Consider the following 20,502-nt stretch of genomic DNA (forward strand, 5'->3'; position numbering starts at 1 on the left):
AATCCTAACTACAGGTGTTCTCTATGCAGATTTTGTATGTGCTCACTGTGATCTGTGGGTTTTCTTCAGGTGCTCCAGTTTCCGCCCACATTACAACGATGTGCAGGTTTGTAGGTTAATTAGCTTCTGTAAATTGCACCTGGTGTGTAGGATACAAAAGTGGGATAACATGAAACTAGTGTGTGGTAAGCAATGATCATCCTGGGTCCCATGAGCCAAAGGGCTTGTTTCTGCGCTGCACCTCCAAACCAAACTAAACTAAATTAAATGTATCAGGGAATAACAAAGCAATGATTCAGCTTTTATTTGCATGATATTTTGGACTTGGAGATGGTTGATGTGAATTTGTACAGTGCTGCTCCCAACTTCAGGGTCCTCCTAAATGTCTGATGAACACTTTTGAAGTATTGCCACCACTATAATGTAGAAAACATGATAACTAATTTGCTGACAGGAAATGGCCCAAACCAGAAATGCAATAATCGACCTCAATCATTTTTTGCAAAGTTTGTTGGATGATGAATGTTGACCAAATCATCAGGAAGAAAACCATTGCTGGTTGTCAATGGGTCTTTTGTGTCCACCTTAGAGATCAAGCAAACCTCCATTCAGCATTTTATCCAAGAGACTGTCTTCAACAGTGTAAACCCTTCTCCACTGCACACAAGTATCTGTCTCAACTATGGGCACAGAATGGACTTGAACCCACTGCCTTCTGAATCAGAGGTGGGATAACACATAAAGGATGAGGCCTGTCATGCTTATGTCACAACATCATGTCATCATAATCCATAGTCTAAAGAAGGGTCTCGACCCGAAAGATCAATGATTCCTTTTCTCCAGAGACGCTGCCTGACCCGCTGAGGTTACTCCAGCATTTTGTGTCTATCATCATAATCCACCTTGATTTTCAATCAAAATCGCATCATCTTTGTTTCCCTAGGGAACTACGGAGAGAGTGGGATGGAGGCCTTCAAAGAGTTAGCATCACAGGAGGGACTCTGCATCGCACACTCGGGTAAAATCTACAGCAACGCCGGGGAGAAAGTGTTTGACCGACTGCTGAGGAAGTTACGGGAAAGGCTGCCGAAGGCGAGAGTTGTTGTCTGCTTCTGTGAAGGAATGACAGTGAGAAGTCTGCTGATAGCAATGAGAAGACTTGGGGTACAGGGAGAGTTCCTACTGATCGGCAGGTAAGCAGATTGTTTCGTGTGATTCAGCTTTCACTGTGCCTTGGCATTATAAAGCTCCTCTGTAGATTATGATGGAGCTATTATATATCTTCTTGCTTCACAGTGCAACAGTGTTATTACCTGTCTGCTTGGTATTTCTTTGTGACTAAAAAAAATAATATACACCATCCTGATGCAACTGCGTGATGGAAATATCTTTAAAAAAGTTAATTATTACAATGTATTACAAATCAGCTCAGCAATCCTTCTGGTGTGCTGGAAATGTCTTTAGTGCTATTGCGTGCAGAAAAGCTGCAAGACCTTCTCTGTTGTAAATGTATGATATTTTACAAAGACGTACAGGTATGTAGGTTAATTGGCTGGGTAAATGTAAAAATTGTCCCTAGTGGGTATAGGATAGTGTTAATGTACGGGGATCGCTGGGCGGCACGGACTTGGAGGGCCGAAAAAGCCTGTTTCCGGCTGTATATATATGATATGATATGATATGATAGAGCACTTAAAAGAGCTCAGAAATTCCAAAGTGAGATTAGTATCTCCCACCACATTTCCCACCCATTTCCCAGTGATCACACTTTGCAAGAACTACTTTGGCTGAGACTGCTTGATGACATGCCTGTGATTAAAGGACACCAAAATAAAGGCAAGCTGTTTCTTTGTTGGCTTTTGTTGATGGCCTCTCTTCACTCCCACTGTTGTAAGTCTTGTCCCAGGATCCGCCTGGGATCTTCTCCTGAGTATACCTTTCGGTATAGAGCCTCCAACTCTTCCAAACAGGCCAACCAAAGGTGGAAGGAGTAGTACCACGGTCAGCTGATTCATAAAAATGTGCAACAAGGGAGCCAGTCTGTGGCTGGAAAACCACAAAATCAGAACTTACCACTGTGTAATGGTCATTCATTAATAACAACCAAAGCACCATTGTACCAATGTACCACCATTAAAAATCGTTATATCTTTGTGGCATTTGAGTTTGACTTTGGCCAGGAAAATCTGGCTCCAGATTTCATTAAAGCTTTAGTCCAAGAGCTAGCTTCCAGAACTAGACCAGCACAATGGCACAGCAGCAGGGTTGCTGCCTTACAGCGCCAGAGACCTGAGTTTGATGCTGATCTCGGGTGCTGTTTGAATGGAGTTTGCATTTTCTCCCTGTCATGGTGTGGGTTTTCTCCGGGTACTCCGGTTTCCTCCCACATTCTGAAGACATGCAGGTTTGGAGGCTGATTGGCTTCTGTATATTCTGTAAATCTGTAGAGTGTGTAGGATAGAACTAGTGTATGGGGGTCGTTGATACAATACAGAACTTTATTGTCATTCGGTACCGAGATACCGAACGAAATTACATTTCCAGCAGTCACAGAACACAACAAAAAAGAAAAGAACACAGGACACACGACCCCAACACAAACATCCATCACAGTGACTCCAAACACCCCCTCACTGTGATGGAAGGCAACAGTGTGGACTTGATGGGCGGAAGAGCATGTTTCAACGCTGCATCTCTAAACTACACTAAACCAAACTGAGGATAATTGTCCTTTTGATGAAGGGTGATATCATGGTGCTGGGACCAGTGGCAACCAAAGGGAAAGCTGTCCACTTGCTGAAGATATACTTAACACAAAAGAAGATGGTTTTGGTCATTGGTGGGGTGGGGTGAGGGGGTTAATCATTCCTGTCCCAGGACATCATTGCAGGAACTCCTTTAGTGCTACATCAATAGCCTTCCTGCCATTATAATGTCAGAAATAGGGATGTTCACTGCTGATGGAATAATTTTCAATTCCATTCACAGCCCCTCATCAAATGAAGCAGCAAAACCAGGTAACAGTCACTCCATTAAAGTTAACAAGATAACATCACATGCAAGGCAGACTCTGACCATTTCCCTCATACTGAATGGGAAGGCAGACTTGAAGGGCCGAATGGCCTACCCCTGATCCTATTTTCTTAAGCTCTTTGAAATTCAATAGCATTACAATCACTGAATTCAAGGCCATCAATGTATTTCATTTAGTCCAGACTTTAGAGATACTTGCCAACATACATTGACCAAAAAATTAACTGGACTGGTAACACAAATGCAAGTGTGATGAGTGAATCAAGTTCTGAATTCTGAAACCGTTTCCACCATCTCCCAGGCACAAACGAGGAATATGATGCAGCTTTTCCACCTGCCAGGAAGAGTGCAGCTACATCTACAATATGTTCTGTACCAGATCACCAAGCCTTCTCAACCCGCGACCTCCAAAACTGGGGGCAAGGGTAGAAGCGCTTGGGAATACCGCCACTCAACATGTTCACCTCCAGAACACACATCATTCTCATTGAAAGCAACAGAGACACAGTGGAGCAGTTGGTAGAGTTGCTGCCTCACAGCGCCAAAGACCCGGGTTCGATCCGGATCTCAGGTCCTCTCTGTGTGTAGTTCCCACGTTCTCCCAGTGACCACCTGGGTTTCCTCTGGGTGCTCCGGTTTCCATCCACATTCCAAAGACGTACAGTTTTGCAGATTAATTAGCCTCTGTAAATTGCAGGGTGATAGCCATGAGATGACTAGTGTGCAGGGAGTTGATGCGAAAGTGGGATAACATAGAACCAGTGTGAATGGGTAATCGATGACGGTGTGGAGTCAGTGGGCCAAAAGGCCTGTTTCCATGCTGTCTCTAAACTAAATCAAATTAAATTAAATACTGACCATTAAGTCATCATCACCTTTTAAGGGGCATTTTGGATCGAAGGGTCTCTTCCTTTTGTGAATAAATACCTTCGATTTGTACCAGCATGTGCGGTTATTTTCTTACACTACCTGTATACTGTCTCGGTGTACTACTGCTATGCACGCATACTGTATCTGAGATGCTTATCTAAGATGTATCTAAGTGCTTGTGCATAGTGATACTTGTACTGAACTGTGTATAAAAATGAATTTCACTGTACATCACACGTGACAAATATAGTGCCACTATACTCCTACATCCTTGAACGAATCAAAAAATTCAGATGATTTCTGGGAGAAGCCTCAGAGGCAAAGGTTGTGAAACCGATTAAGATCATTACAGGGTCAGCAGCTCACGTTCAGCAATAATGGACTGCAGAATACATCATTAACCCGACCCTTCCCCTTACAGAAGGTCTTTATAGAGCCTGACACTGGTCTATAAATATCTGATAATTACCTTATTTCCACTGAAATGATTCAACTGAATTATAGTTGTAAGAAAGAACAGAAAACCCTTGCTTTCATGTCGTTCCCACACACTGCAAGGCATTGCGAAGTGCTGACGGCCAATGGAACACCTTTTAAAGCATCAGTTCTGTTGTAATGCAGGATATCGCAGTGTAAATTTGAACACAGCAAGGTCGTACAGACAATAATTAAAATCCTGATCAGAGAATAAAGTTTCTTGGGAGGCATTGGTCAGTCAGCCAGGTTACCAGTCATAATTAAACACAAAGTACTAGAGTAACTTAGCAGGTCAGGTAGCATTTCTGAAGGACATGGAAAGATGATGTTTTGAGTTGAGACCCTTCTTTAGACTCCGAAATCCCCAGTTACTGTTCAAAGTAATGCCACAGGCCTGTTCTGAAGATGGGGAGATAGGGTCTTTCTCATGAGGACTCCTTATTTAATGCCTCAGCAACAAGGCAGTGAACCACTATTGCGCTGGAAGTATCACTTTGGATTATGGACTCAGGTGGCATGACAAGCCCTGGACCCAGGTTATCAAGTGGGCTGCAGCCTGAAGGCCATTCAACCTCATCTCGTAACTCAAGGTTATATCTTTGTCAATTTATGAATTGGTAACATCTTTGTCAATTTGTGAATTTAGCGTGGCACAGTAGTGCAGCGGTAGAATTGCTGCCTTATAGTGCTAGAGACCCAGGCTCGATACTAACTATGGGTGTTGTCTGTACGAAGTTTGTACGTTATCCCTGTGACAGCTTGGGTTTTCTCCAGGTGATCTGGTTTCCTCCCACACTCTAAAGACGTGCAGATATGTAGGTTCATTGGTTTCTATAAATTGTCCCTAGCGTGTAGGATAGTGTTAATGTACGGGATCACTGGTCGGTGCGGACTCAGTGGGCCGAAGGACGTGTTTCCACGCCGTATCTCTGAAGTCTAAGGAATCCTTTCTGCTCCCTTTCCATTATATTCGGAAAAGTTCCAGCAGCAACTAGTCAACAACAGAAAATTCAAGCAGATTAGTTACCGCAGGAAGGCCAAGTGCAAGGTGCAAAGCCCTGGGTACAATGTTGAGTAATAGACAGTTAATGATCTTCATCACAAGCTGATGTGACAAATCTGTCATATTGAGTTCAGTCTTCAGTCTGGCACGATATGTGAATGTTTCAGTGTAACTCGAGGCACTTTCAGTCTGACAGAACTCCCTCACTGGTGGACAACAGAAGGATAGAGACGGGTTGAGAAGAAATGTTTTCATGTTGTGTATTAACATGCCCTGGACTGTATGGCCTCATAAACTCTGATTTGAGTAAATCCAAGAAAAAACGGTAAACTGAAGGAGATCTGGAGGAATCTAAGATGTGGGAAAATAACAGGGGGTTAGAACTAACTGGATAGTCATTTCAAAGAATGCACATTGAGGCTGAGTTCTTCTACGTTCGGAGACTCAAGAGAGTGCAGATGTTGGAATCTGGAGCAGAAAACAATATGCTGGAAGAGGTTGAGCAGCATGTGTGGTGGCGAAAGGAATTATGGCCAGGTCCTCATGCAGGGGTTCGACCCGAAACATCGACAGTTCCTCCCTACCCCCCACCTTCCCAAGCAGGTGGTGCTCAGCCTACCAGCAAATGGTTTGTCACTATAATTCCGTGGACAGTGTCATGCCTTTGAAAACTGATCGCAGACGGAACTGGGCTGATCTTATTTATACCCCACGCTGCCTCGGCAAGGCCAGCAGCAGAATCAAGGATGAGTCGCACCCTGGCCACTCCCTCTTCTCCCCTCTCCTATCAGGCAAAAGGTATAGATGTGTGAAAATGCACACTTCCAGAATCGTGGACAGATTCTTCCCAGCTGTTACCAGGAACTGAATCATCCTCATTGGTGATCCTCTGACTATCCTTGATCGGACTTTGCTAGCTTTACCTTGCACTAAACGTTAATCATGTATCTATGCACTGTAAATGACTCGACTGTAATCATATATTGTCTTTCCGCTGACTGCATAGCACGCAACAAAAGCTTTCCACTGTACCCTGGTACACGTGACAATAAACAAAATCGTAACTGGTCTGTTGAAATTCTGTGATGATGTTACAGGCTAAAATGAGGTACCCAGGCACTTTGTGGACTGATGTGAAATGTGCACCAGGAGCTTGTTGGACATGGTGGTGTTGCTGTTCCAAATTGGGCACAGGAGTTGGCCACGACTGGCATATGGAGTGATGGGAAACTCCCACCCGTCAGCTGCTTCCCCACTTTCAACAGCACAAAATAGACTGATCCATCCCAACAGGTATCTGAGAGGACAATGAATGAGCTAGGTTACCAGTACAGTGCACATAAAGGATGGCAGTGTGTTGTCTCATTAACCTGTGATTCATGTAGTGACGAAGGTCCTACAGCCAGGTAAAGACCCTGAGAACATTGACCCAGCAGCGATGAAGTCACAGTGATTATGTCCGAATCTGGAAGCTTCACGTGCCATAGAGCATCTTGATACTGATGATGCTTCCGTGCATTTGTAGCCCTTGTCTTTCTTGGTGGCAGAGGTCACAGGTTTAAGATGTGTGCCAAGGAAGGATGGCAGATTGATGAAGTATAACTTAGTGTTGTACAACACAGAAAGAGAGCCCACTGCCCATCACGTCCATGCCCACCTATTTGCCCGTCTATTCCAATCCTACTCCCACATGAGAACCGTATCTTTCCATGCCTTGCCTCCAAATATCAAGTGGCAGCCATGGTGCCAAGGTGGTGAGGAAATTCTTTCTGCATTTCACTCTTCTGGGCTGGGTCAGCCATTAAGCTCTGATGCAGGTTTTGCCTTGAATGCAACCACAACAACCTGACCGCGGGAGAAGACGGCAGGAGAAGGGAAAAGACATTGTGGCCTTCCATCACAGTGAAGAGAGGACTGGAGGAGACTCCACTGACTCCACTATCATTAAGAGCTCTATCTAATTCTCTCTTGAAAGCATCCAGAGAATTGGCCTCCACTGCCTTCTGAGGCAGAGAATTCCACAGATTTACAACTCTATGACTGAAAAAGTTTTTCCGCATCTCCGTTCTAAATGACCTACCCCTTATTCTTAAACTGTGGCCTTTGGTTCTGGACTCCCCCACGGAAGAACTATCCGTGAAGCTGGATGGACTTCTAGTCCAGTCCAAGTCAAGTCCAGTTCAAGGGCGGCACGGTAACGCAGTGGTAGAGTTGCTGCTTTACAGCGAATGCAGCGCCGGAGACTCAGGTTCGATCCTGACTACGGGTGCTGCACTGTAAGGAGTTTGTACGTTCTCCCCGTGACCTGCGTGGGTTTTCTCCGAGATCTTCGGTTTCCTCCCACACTCCAAAGACATACAGGTATGTAGGTTAATTGGCTGGGTAAATGTAAAAATTGTCCCTAGTGGGTGTAGGATAGTGTTAATGTACGGGGATCGCTGGGCGGCACGGACTTGGTGGGCCGTAAAGGCCTGTTTCCGGCTGTATATATATGATATGATATGATATGACTCACTGTGATGGATGTTTCTTTGATGGATGTTTCTTTTTTTGTGTGTTTTTGGGGTTGTGTAATTTTAATGCCTATTTTAATGCTTTTATTGTTGGACTGTGGGTGATTGAATTTCGTCCAATTTGGATGACAAATAAAGCTATCTTGAATCTTGAAACTTGAATCTTGAATTGTGAGCATCTTTCGATTTGCTCCTTTTTTCTCTGCAAGGACATGTCCAATCTTTGCCTTGCTCAAATATGCAGCAAATACAAAGGCTTTCATCAACTGCCTGTATGCTCATCCTTCTCTTGCGTAGTCTGCTTGTTCTTTATGTACGTCTGCCTCTGTTTCTCATGTCGGCGAGATCTGACAGTTGTGCCTGATCTATTTAATTGGTTCTTTTTCATTTCGAGCAGTTCCAATTCTTTCCGGCGTTGTTTGCTGCTCAGCGGGTGTGTTTGATTTGCTTTGTACTGGGAGCTAGCTGCAGATTTATTGACTTGTACCGTGCACTTGCTTATACTCAAGTGAATTCATTCAGTGCGCGTGAGGAATGTAAAACCAGCACGCTGGAAAATGATGGCCCATTTCCTATGTGTTACATCCTGAATTTAGATCAGAGCTAATACTGAACTTACCTTTAAAATTCTGGTTTAGGTATTAATGTTATCTTTCTTATATCTATATCCTAAAACTCTCGTTTGTTTGTTTGTTTGTTTGTTCCTGAACTACAGCCGAAACGGTACACAATAGCGCAACAATTTTAGGTCCACCTTACTCACTGCCGTCCCTTCGGTGTTAATGAATGTCATTGAAATCGGTGGTATATTTTTAAAGTTATTCACATTTTAAAGTTTAAATCTATCTCCTAGGGAGGGAGGGAGGAGGGAGGGGGAGGAAGAAGGATAAGGGGGGTTGAGGGGGATGGAGTGGGGGGAGGGGAGGGGGGTGGAAGGGGGAGAGGGCAAGAGGTGAGAGGAAGGGGGAGGGGGAGGAGGGGTGGAGGGATGGGTGGAGAGGGAGGGTGGAGGGGGGAAGAGGGGAGGAGGGGGGAGGAGAGGTTTGGGCTCAACTTGGTCTAGTCTGAATTTTTTTTATTTAAAATATCTTTCATAACTGAGTCCTGTAGCATGAAAACAAATGAATAAGAGAAAACAGGACCAGGAATAGGCCATTCGGCCGCTTAAACCTGCCTCACCATTCAATATGACCTTGACTACTCTTCCCAGAGCCTCATCTTCTCTTCTCCGGTTCCCTGTGGCCTCCCTTCCCTGATCTGTGAATCTGTGGTGAATCTGCAGTATTCATTGCCATAGACAGCTGTGGAGGCCAAGACATTGGGTATTTTTAAAGTGGAGATTGACGGGATCCTGATGAGTAAGGGTGTCAAATGTTACGGGGAGAAGACAGGAGAATGGGAAGGGAGAGATAAATAGATCATCCATGATTGAATGGCGAAGTAGACTCGATGGACTGAATGGCCTAATTCTGCTCCTACGTCTGATGGTTTATTGTTTCAAAATGCATCTACTTTCTCTTCAAACGCCACCAATGGTGTAGTCGCCACAACCCTCTGGCGAAAAGAATTCACACCCTTTGTGAGAAGAAATTCCTTCACCCCTGAATGATCATAGCCTATTTTTGTCACTATGTTCCCTCATCCAAGATTGTCCCAATTGTGGCGTGATGTCAACAGCTACTCTGTCGTGCCCCATTGAATCTTATCTGTTTCGATAGGATCACCTGCATTTTTCTAGACGGCAAATAATATTGCTCACCTAGTGCTTTGTCCCACCAAGCCCACGCCAATCATCAAACATCCACAAACCAACCCCACAGAAATCCTATTTTATACCCATCATTCTCCATTGGTTTCTTCCAGATCCTATCACTCATACACACACTGGAAAAAATCTAAATGGCCAATGTACCAACCGGCCCTAGTTTGAGTATGAATTGATAGAGTGAGGAATCGGGTGTACAAACCCGATTAGTTTCACCCTTAAAAAATTGAAAGTTGGCTCTAGTATGTAGGGTAGAACTATTGTTCGGCTGATCATTGCTCAGCTTGGATTTTTCCTCGCTGCATCTCTAAACTAAACAAAACTAAATGGATGTGAAAGATCCTATGGTACCATTTCAAAGTAGAGTTCCAGCCTGGATTTTTTTTTCTTTGGCTACATTGCTGCTGTGTTTGCGTGGCTGTAGTTTACCTGCAGTTTAAAGGTGTTGGGGTGGACTAAAAGCACTTTGAAACATAGAAACATAGCATAAAAAATAGGTGTGAGTGTAGGCCATTCGCCCCCTCGAGCCAGCGCCGCCATTCAATACGATCATGGCTGATCATCCGAAATTTGGGGCATCTTAAGGTATTGGAAGATGCCATATAAATGCAAGGCTACAGTAATACTCTCAAGCTCGGGATCAAAGTGGACAGAAGGATGGAGTAGTGGACAGAAGGATGGGAAAACAGAGGTTTCAGCACATAGGGACTTGTTGTTGGGATGGATCTTTTATCTCAGCTGGCCATTAGGGTTACAGTGGAGGTTCACTGATGGTGCCTATGTGGCTGTTTATCAGAGTGCACAAAGCTGCCTTGTGTCTTCTTCCCTTTGCACCTGCTTAAGATATTCGGTCAGTTTTCCTTCCCTCTGTGGTGCTCGGTCACGTCAGTTCATTTTCCACCTGTAACCTCACACAATCTTCTTCCAGCCCTGGACATACTGAACGTAATGGGTCTAGCTCTGGGGGTGGGGGTTGTGTGGGGAGGGGAGCACCTGACTTTCTACTCTGCTGCCGGGTTCTGTGCCAAGCCCAAGAGCACAGCTCAGTTGTGTGGAACTATGGGGCCATATGCACTTTGCACCTGGCCCCTCAACTTTACACTAGCCACGGTAGGATGTGTGATAGATCAATGATAAAGACAGAAAAGGCAAAGCAAATGGAAGTTGTTTCACTTTCATTAATATTGAAGTTTCTCATTAATTTATATCAGTTAAATGTATTTTTTAAATATTTTTTTAAATAATTGTAGAATTTTAAAGTTGTTTCAACAGTATATAAATGTCTCTGTAGGAAAATAACTGCAGATGCGGTACAAATCGAAAATATTTATTCACAAAATGCTGGAGTAACTCAGCAGGTCAGGCAGCATCTCGGGAGAGAAGGAATGGGTGATGTTTCGGGTCGAGACCCTTCTTCAGACTGGTGTCAGGGGGGCTTGACAAAGGAAGGATATAGGTGGAGACAGGAAGATAGAGGGAGAACTGGGAAGGGGGAGGGGAAGAGAGGGACAGAGAAAATAGCTGTCCTCTGACCCGTTGAGTTACTCCAGCACTTTGTGTCTATCATCATATCATCATCATATGTATACAGCCGGAAACAGGCCTTTTCGGCCCTCCAAGTCCGTGCCGCCCAGCGATCCCCGTACATTAACACTATCCTACACCCACTAGGGACAATTTTTACATTTACCCAGCCAATTAACCTACATACCTGTACGTCTTTGGAGTGTGGGAGGAAACCGAAGATCTCGGAGAAAACCCACGCAGGTCACGGGGAGAACGTACAAACTCCTTACAGTGCAGCACCTGTAGTCAGGATCGAACCTGAGTCTCCGGCGCTGCATTCGCTGTAAAGCAGCAACTCTACCGCTGCGCCACCGTGCCGCCCTATCTTTAAGATGAACTGATCCTGGGTTTGATGGAGTGGCTGCGATGAAGACGTCACTGACCAATTCAGGCACAATCTGGCCTGGTATGTCCTGAATTTCTGATTAACACAGAAACAAAGTGACTTCAGAGTCAACAGCAAAGGTATGGACTGGACCATATAGAGACCAGGCTGAATAGGATTGGAAGGATATATATATATATATATATATATATATATAGAACTACAAGTTATTTTTATGCCAAGCTGAGTTTTGTGGCTCTTTTCCCATTCCAGGTTAATAGTTTTATGAGATGAATTGGAAATTAGAATTAGAATTAGTCACGGTGAAGTTCAAATTCCCCCACGTCAAGATTGCTGGCCTCATTCCAGAACCATAAGCTATGAAATTCGGAAGCTGCTGGCTCCTTCTCACGTGTCCTCTGGTTAGAATAGTTATTTTATACATTCACGAGAGTGTTGTTCAGCATGCACTGCCAATAATCGTCTTTACCCTCTTGATCCTGACTTGGTCCCACTGAACAGACTGATGAGCATAAACCTGTTCACAAGGACCTTGCAAAACCTGCGCAGCAACACATTCAGAAGGCAATGTCATGAACCCATTAAGGTTGTTTTGTAGAAATCATGGATTCCATGAATTGGGAGAAGTACAGAACTTGCATTTCTACACCTGCATTGCACCTTTCATGGCTTTGCGATGTCTCAGAGCAGATCATAGCCAATCAAGTATATTCCATTTGCACTGAACAGATTTAATGTAGGAATCACACCATCTTTTAATGTGCCAAGCTCTCTGGAATGGAAATGAAACTCACCACCTCTGCATCCAAGGCAACAACACAATACACCGAACCACAGCTGAGATTCAGGAAAGACGTGACAGTTTAAAAGGGCCATTTTTCTGATGTGCATTGCCAACAATTTCTATTTGGAGAATTGGGATCTTTGCCCATCAGAGCCAATCCTTTCAAATAGTTGTGCAGTCTTGCTGAAACAACAAACATTGTCTTCTGTCTAGAAGATACTTATCACTTCAAGTAGAATCAAATCGCCTGCAAATTTAGATCTTCATCTTCGCGTTTGTGCGAATATGTATTATTTGGTATTTATGTGTTACTAAGTGATGTGGGAGTACAATTTCAGAACATAATTCATTTGGCTGTGTCTGGTCCTGTGGCATAAAATAAGGATGTTAATTGAATCAGGCATGCAGAATTCAGGAGGAGGCGAACAGATATTAACCATTTTCTTTACATATGTCAGTAAAGAGCCATAGACCATGGCAACAGGCCCTTCAGCCCATCTTGTCCAAGGTGTCTCTCTGAGCTAGTGCCTACAAACCTTTCCGACTCGCCTATCTGTCTAAATGTCTTTTAAACATTGTAATTGCACCCACCTCCAGCACTTCCTCTGGTAGCTCATTCCACATACCCCCCACTCTCTGTGAAAAAAAACTTGCCCCTCAAATCTCCTTTAAATCTTTCCCCTCTCACCTTAAACCTAAGCCCTCTACTTAAGAAAAAGACAGATCATCTACCTTATCCATAATTTTATTTATTTCTATTAGGTCAACCCTCCGCCTCCTATGGTCCAGGGGAAATAGTCCCAGCTTATCCATTCTCTCCGAGCTCAAGCCCTTCAGTCATGGCGACATTTAAAATCATGAGAGGTTTAAACAGAATAAACTGAGTAAATGGGGAGGAGCCACAGACACAGGAGACTGCAGATTCTGGAATCTTGAAGAAAAGGCAAAGGAACTCAACGGGTCAGGCAGCATCTGTGGAAAGAAGTGCAGAGGGCGACTCTTCGGGTTGGGACCCTTCATCAAGACAGAGAGGAGCTGTTCCGACTGGTGAAAAGATCGAGAACCAGAATGAAGGTGATTGGCAAAAGTGACCGGAAAAGGAACCCTTTTAGCCAGGAAGTGGTTAGGGTCAGGATTGCATTGTCAGGGGGAAAGCAGAAGCAAATACAATTGTGGTGTTCAATAGGGAGTTTGGTTAGTACTTGAAAGTTAAAAATAAATAAATTCAGGGATGCAGGGTTAGGACATGAATTTGGGATGAAATGTATTGCACTTGCAGACTGCCAGCATGGAGTTGATGGGGTAAATGGCGTCCCATCTTGTTGCAGTGTGTCAGTGATTGTGTAACATTGCCTGAGACAGTAGCTTAGGAGTAGCTGAAATCATTGGCAAAGGGTGAAGTCAATGACCCATGGCACTCGTGTGCACTGTACGCCTACACACAATCTGTCCAAATCGGTTTTGTTGTATTTTCTTATATCTTGTGCCATTACGTTTTTTCTCAGCAAAGTTATTATTATTACTGGAGTCAAACAGCAATTTCATGATTTTCAAATGGTAATTTAAAAAAAAAAATTCAGTGCAAACACTTTGCTGCAGGTTTTATAGGAGAATAGTGGCGGTTCTCCACTGCAAACTGGGATAAACTGGAAAAGCTGGTGGAGCTGCCGTCTCACAGCTCCAGTGACCTGGGTTCGATCCTGACCTCCGGTGCTGCCTGTGTAGAGCTTGCACGTTCCTCCTCTGACTGTGTGGGCTTCCGCTGGGGGCTCCCGTTCCCTCTCACATCCGAAATACATATGGCTTGGTCATTGTTTGATCTTTGTCCTGATACTAAACAACGGTACGTGGTCTCCAAAGGCAACCATAAGGACGCGAACAATGTTAAAAGCTGCTTAAAACTGCTGAATGAGTGTGGAGAAAATATCCCCCGTTTTGTTTCCCATTACTTGGACGAGCTGCCACCTGTGACGTTTAACAACCTGGATGTCTCAAATCTGCTCAGCAAGATGGAGCGGCTGCACAGTGAGGTTTGCGTGCTAAGGCATGCCGTTAAACTACAGGCGGCTGTCGGCGAGGAGCTGCGTTCTGTGGCTGTGACCATGGGCTGCAGAGTTGCTGCTGTTGAGAGCCGGCTGGAACCGAGTAGTGGTGGAGGGCTGGTTGTCTCGACTGATGCTGGAATGACCTTCGGGAGCGCACTGCGCGATCCCCCGGCTGGGGGGAATGGCGTGGTGCTGGCTAATACGAGTGCCCCTGGCTCTTCTGATGGTGGTGATTCCAACTGTGGGTTCCTGGCTCCTGCATCATCTCGCACGGAGTTGATCCTGGGCGTTTCTGTCGGGGCAGGTGCGGGGAGTGGGGCTGGGCATGTTGGTCTGACTCCTGGAGGAACTGTGGAAAACTCCACGAAATGGAGACATGTGGTGAAACATGGCCAAGTTCGAAAGAATCATGCCGAGGGCCAGCCTGCCTTGTCCAAACAGCGTGCTGGAAAACCTGTACGGAGGGTGTCCAAGCCTATTGTTGGTACTCGTGCACAAGGGAATATAAGAGTGGTTCAAACGAAGTTGGTGAGTGTTTTTGCTACCAGATTCTCACCAGACCTTGATGCAGAGACGTTGTCTATTTACTTGGCTGCTCAACTTGGCCGTGCCGTTAGATGTGAACGTATTGTTACTGCGAGCACCAGATATAGCTCGTTTAAAGTGTGTGCTGAGTGCAATGAAGTTGCGGACATGTATAACCCAGAACTCTGGCCTGAAGGCTCTGTTGTGAGGCGATATTATGAACCACGTAAAGCGGGAGAGACGGGAGCAAGAGTGCTGAATGGGGCTGCCACCCTGCCCAGTTAAACTTTATGCGGGTTGGATCATACAACTGCCGCGGGCTATGCCTGGGTAACAACGCAGGAGACAGAGCCCGACGTATAGTAGTTGACAACCTGCTGAAAAGCTGTGACATTTTATGTTTACAAGAAACGTTTTTATCGAAACAGGACTTGGGAAAATTGAACTCTTTTAATGACGATTTCCACGGGGCTGGTGAGTCCACTACTGACCTATCTATGGGAATAGTGAGAGGAAGGAAAGTAGGGGGAGTGGCCATCCTTTGGCAGAAAAGGATGGACTCTGCTATTAATGTCATTAGGCTAGAAGTTGACTGGTGTATCGCTATACAGATAAAAATGAATAACAAAGAGGTTACTATCCTCAATGTATACACACCGTATGAGTCACAACAAAATGAAGACGAATACCTGATTAGATTAGCTTTTATAAATTCTTTTATTTCTGATAATCATTCCACAAGTATCTATGTAGTGGGTGACATGAATGCTGACCTATCAGACAAAAGTTCCTTGTTTGCAAAGCATATGCTGCAGTTTTGTGTCGATAACACTCTTATATTATCCAGCCAAAAGCTCCTACCTGCAGATAGTTATTCTTACATAAGTGAGGCCTGGCACTCTACATCATGGCTTGACCACTGCATTAGCACTGCTGATGCTCATGATATTCTAAGATCTATGGAGATTGTGTATGAGGCATTTATGTCTGATCATGTTCCTTTTGTTATGGCACTCGATTGGGGCAGTCTCCCGGAGATGTCTCAGGGGGTTAATAGTGCCTGTAAGGCTAAACTGGATTGGTCTAAGCTCTCAGATGAGGATGTGATGTTATACTATGGGAGAACTGATGTCCTTCTAAGTAATGTATATCTACCCAGAGATGCGATTATGTGTACTGATGTGAATTGTAATAACAGCGCTCACTGTAAGGACCTCTGTGCTATGTATAATTGTATTGTGGGTGCTGTGTATGAAGCTAGTAGGCCATGCTTTACTCACTCTGATAAAAGACACAGCATTAAGCCAGGGTGGAATAAACATGTGGCTGCTCATCATGCTGAAGCTAAGGATGCCTTTAAGGCTTGGGTCCTGGCAGGTAGGCCCCAGAGAGAGGCCTGTCCTGGATCACAAAAAGCTTAGTAATGCTCGGTATAAATATGCAGTTCGTTATATCAGCAAACACGAACAATTAATGAGAGCAGACTCTATGGCTGATAAGCTCCTTGGTAACGATGTTACTGGCTTCTGGAAGGAGGTGAGAGCTCTGAACAGAGGCAGTACATCGTTACCATGTACCATAGAAGGAGTCTCAGGAGCCGACAACATAGCTGATTTGTGGAGGCAACATTACTCTGAGCTATTCAATTGTATTAAAAGTGATCCCTACAAAGTGGGCAACATTGCCAACAGTGACAAAGTGGTAATCACAGCCAATAAATTCTATCAAGCAATCACACAGCTAGCTGATAACAAAGCTAGTGGCTTAGATCAGATCACTGCAGAGCACCTCAAACTTGCAAGCCCGAGGGTTGCTGTCCTTCTTGCAATCTGTTTTACTGGCCTTATGAATCATGGTCTGTTACCGGACTCCATGTTGTCCGTTACTCTGGTGCCTGTCATCAAGGACAAAGCGGGCAAGGTGGGGAGCTTGGATAATTACAGACCGATTGCTCTAGCCAGTGTGTTATCCAAAGTCCTAGAAAGAATTTTATTAGATAGATTACGTTTTTATTTGGGTACTACAGACAACCAGTTTGGCTTCAAGGCTAAGCATGGTACTGATTTATGTATCTATGCCCTGAAGGAAATGGTTGAAATGTATAGAAGGCAGAATTCCTCTGTGTTAATTGGTTTTATTGATGCCTCTAAAGTTTTTGATCGAGTCAACCATCATAAGCTGTTCCAAAAACTGAGTCAAAGAGGAGTGCCTAACAGTATAATTAGGGTCCTGGCATATTGGTATGCCAACCAGAGCATGCAGGTCAAATGGGGTAATGCAGTCTCTGTGACATTTGGTGTTGGTAATGGGGTTCGCCAGGGGGGGGCTACTCTCACCAGCCCTCTTTAATGTGTACATGAATGATTTATCTGAACAGCTTAGAGGCTGTAAAACAGGATGTATGATTGGTAACACCCTGGTAAACCATCTTATGTATGCCGATGATCTGGTGGTTTTTTCTCCTAGCAGTGCTGGGTTTCAGCAGATGTTGAATATATGCTCTGAGTATGGTGTCCAATTTGATGTGAAATACAATGCTAAAAAGAGCGTTGTCATGATTTGTAAAGTAAAAGGGGACAAAGATCTAGTCTTCCCATTATTTTACCTGTCAGGGCAGGTTCTATCTGTCTGCTGTAAAGCTAAGTATCTGGGACATATCATCACAGATCAAATGTCTGATGATGAGGACATGTATAGACAGCGCCGCATGTTGTATGCACAAGCTAACACGTTGGTTAGGAAATTCCACTGGTGCTCAGGAAATGTCAAGATAAACCTGTTTAGAGCGTACTGTACTCCTCTTTACACTGCTCCTTTGTGGATAAAGTTTAATAAGTCAAGCATCCATAAACTTAAGGTTGCCTATAATGACTGCATGTGCATATTGCTTAGAAAGCCAAGGTGGTGCAGTGCAAGTGAACTGTTTTGTAGTGCAGAAGTCAATACGTTTCATGCCCTGTTGAGGAATCTCATGTTTAAATTTATATGCCGATTGAATGGTTCTCAGAATTCCAGCATTGTGCTGCTGGTAAATCCTGGTTTCAGTGCCGTGAGATACCTGTCACCTATGTGGAAACATTGGTATTGTTGCCTTTTCTAATTTAATTTAATTTTATATGTATATACTGTGTACTGTATGTGTATTCTAATGGACCATGAATCTGCTTAATAAAATTTAATAATAATAATAATAATTGGCCACTGTAAATTTTCCCTGGTACATAGGTGGGAGGTAGAAAAGTGTCACGTAATAGAAAATATGCTACCGGGGAATTACAATGGGAAAAGGATTGCTCTGAGAACTGACTTAGTCTTGATGGGCCAAATGTCTTCCTTTCGTGTTGTGTGAACAAAGGACATTTCCCACCACTTGCAATGAAGCATCTACTGAAACAGTCGACAACAGGTCAGATTTGGTGCAGCAGTTCCTCTCTACGGATAATATCTGGGAAAATGCTGTGAACTATATGTTAATATTCCAGCTTTCCACCCTGGGAAAAAAAGATTCCAACTGTCTACCCTATCTATGCCACTCATAATTTATATACTTCTATCAGGGTCTCCCCTTAACCTCCGACGCTTCAAAGAAAACAATGCTAGTTTATCCAACCTCTAATACAGGTATCATCCTGGTAAACCACTTCTGCACCCTCTCCATATCATTCCTGCTATGGGGTGAGTCGAACTGCACACAATACTCCAAACGTGGCCTAATTAAAGCTGCACCATGACACCCTGACTCTAATGCCCATTACTCTGGCCAATGAAAACAAACATCCTATTCGCCTACTTTACCACACTATCTACTAGTTTTGCCACTTCCAGGGAGCTATGGACTATGACCACAAAATCCCTCTGTACATCAATGCTTTTAAGGGTCCTGCCATTAACTGCATATCTTACATATGACCTCCCAAAGTGCAACACTTCAGACTCGTCCAGATTAAACCCCATGTGCCATTTCTCCCACTATATCTGTAACTGATCTATATCTGGCTGTGTCCTTTGACAGCCTTCTTCACTGTCTGCATTTCCACCAATTTTTTTGTTGTCTCCATACTAATTTACATTTACATCCAAAGATAGACACAAAAAGCTGGAGTAACTCAGCGGGTCAGATAGCATCTCTGGAGAAGAGGAATAGATGACCTCTGAAGAAGGGTCTTGACCCGAAAAATCACCATTAATAAGGATGGGGAAAGTACCAACCTGCACAACCTTAATCCTGCCTTGGCATGAGAACACTACAAACCATCCCTTGCACAACAATGGGCTGATTTATAATTGTGTTTTGCCTAAAGTTTTGTTTTTGCATCATCTATTTCTTTTCACTTGCTTCTGTAATTTATGTATAATTTATGTTTTGTGTGTTGCGTGTCTATGACTGCTATGCTGCTGCAGAAAGATTTTCTCTGTGCCTGTACTTCACTATACTTGTTCATATAGGTCAACTTGACTTAAACTATTAAGCATTTATAACCATTTACCAATAAAACCATCAAGTACTTAAAAATAAGCTAACTAATACTTGACATCTCGCATTGTTCCTGTTTATGTTTCATACAGTAAGTTATGGGAGGAGAATTAGGTCATTCGGTCCATCAAATCTCCTTCGCCATTCAATCATGGCGGGTCTACCTTTCCCTCACAGCCCCATTCTCCCCAAAACCTCTGACACCTTTACTTGCGTGCGGCACGGTGGCGCAGCGGTAGAGTTGCTGCCTTACAGCGAATGCAGCGCCGGAGACTCAGGTTCGACCCTGACTACGGGCGCCATCTGTATGGAGTTTGTATGTTCTCCCCGTGACCTGCGTGGGTTTTCTCCGAGATCTTCGGTCTCCTCCCACACTCCAAAGACGTACAGGTATGTAGGTTAATTGGCTGGGCAAATGTAAAAAAAATTGTCTCTAGTTGGTGTAGGATAGTGTTAATGTGCGGGGATCGCTGGGCGGCGCGGACCCGGTGGGCCGAAGGGCCTGTTTCTGCGCTGTATCTCTAAATCTAAAAAAAAATCTAAAAATCTAATCAAGAATCTGTCAATCTCCACCTTAAAAAAATATCCATTGGCTTGACCTCCACAGCCATCTGTGGCAATGAATACCACAGATTCACCTCCCTCTGACGAAAGACTAACAAAAGATGTTTGTTGGAAATATGGAATGACCTGTGGATTATTATAACAAATTGCTGGCTGCAACTTCGGCACTGACGTGGGGATCCTATAGTTGCTCTTAGATATCTGAGGAATGTTATCATAATGGAGTGAGCCGGAGAGGATTAGGAGGGACACATTTGGGGCACAGGTTGTTGAAGGCTTGGATGTCAATCAGGGATGTGCAAGAGGTCAGAAGTAGAAGATGGAAGATATCGTGAAGCCAAATTCTACGGTTGTTCATAAGTGATATGTGCAAAATTAGGCCATTCGGCCCATCAAGTCCACTCTACCATTCAATCATGGCTGACCTATCTTTTCCTCTTAACCCCATTCTCTTGCCTTCTCTCTATAACCATTGACATCCGTCCTGATCAAGAATCTATGTACCTCTGCCTTAAATTTAGTTTAGTTTAGAGATAG

The 20,502-nt window shown here is 44.1% G+C and overlaps 1 protein-coding gene across 1 annotated transcript in view; it reads left to right on the forward strand.

Annotated features, from left to right (window-relative positions):
• The window catches only part of LOC144596765 (metabotropic glutamate receptor 1-like), a 175,572-nt gene that overhangs the window by 35,179 nt on the left and 119,891 nt on the right, over positions 1-20,502 (forward strand). The window contains exon 3 of the mRNA XM_078405527.1: positions 944-1,193. Coding sequence (XP_078261653.1) covers positions 944-1,193 — 250 coding nt within the window. The remainder of the gene's footprint in view (positions 1-943; positions 1,194-20,502) is intronic.

The sequence above is a fragment of the Rhinoraja longicauda genome, chromosome 9, assembly GCF_053455715.1.
Source record: "Rhinoraja longicauda isolate Sanriku21f chromosome 9, sRhiLon1.1, whole genome shotgun sequence".
NCBI lineage: Eukaryota > Metazoa > Chordata > Chondrichthyes > Rajiformes > Arhynchobatidae > Rhinoraja > Rhinoraja longicauda.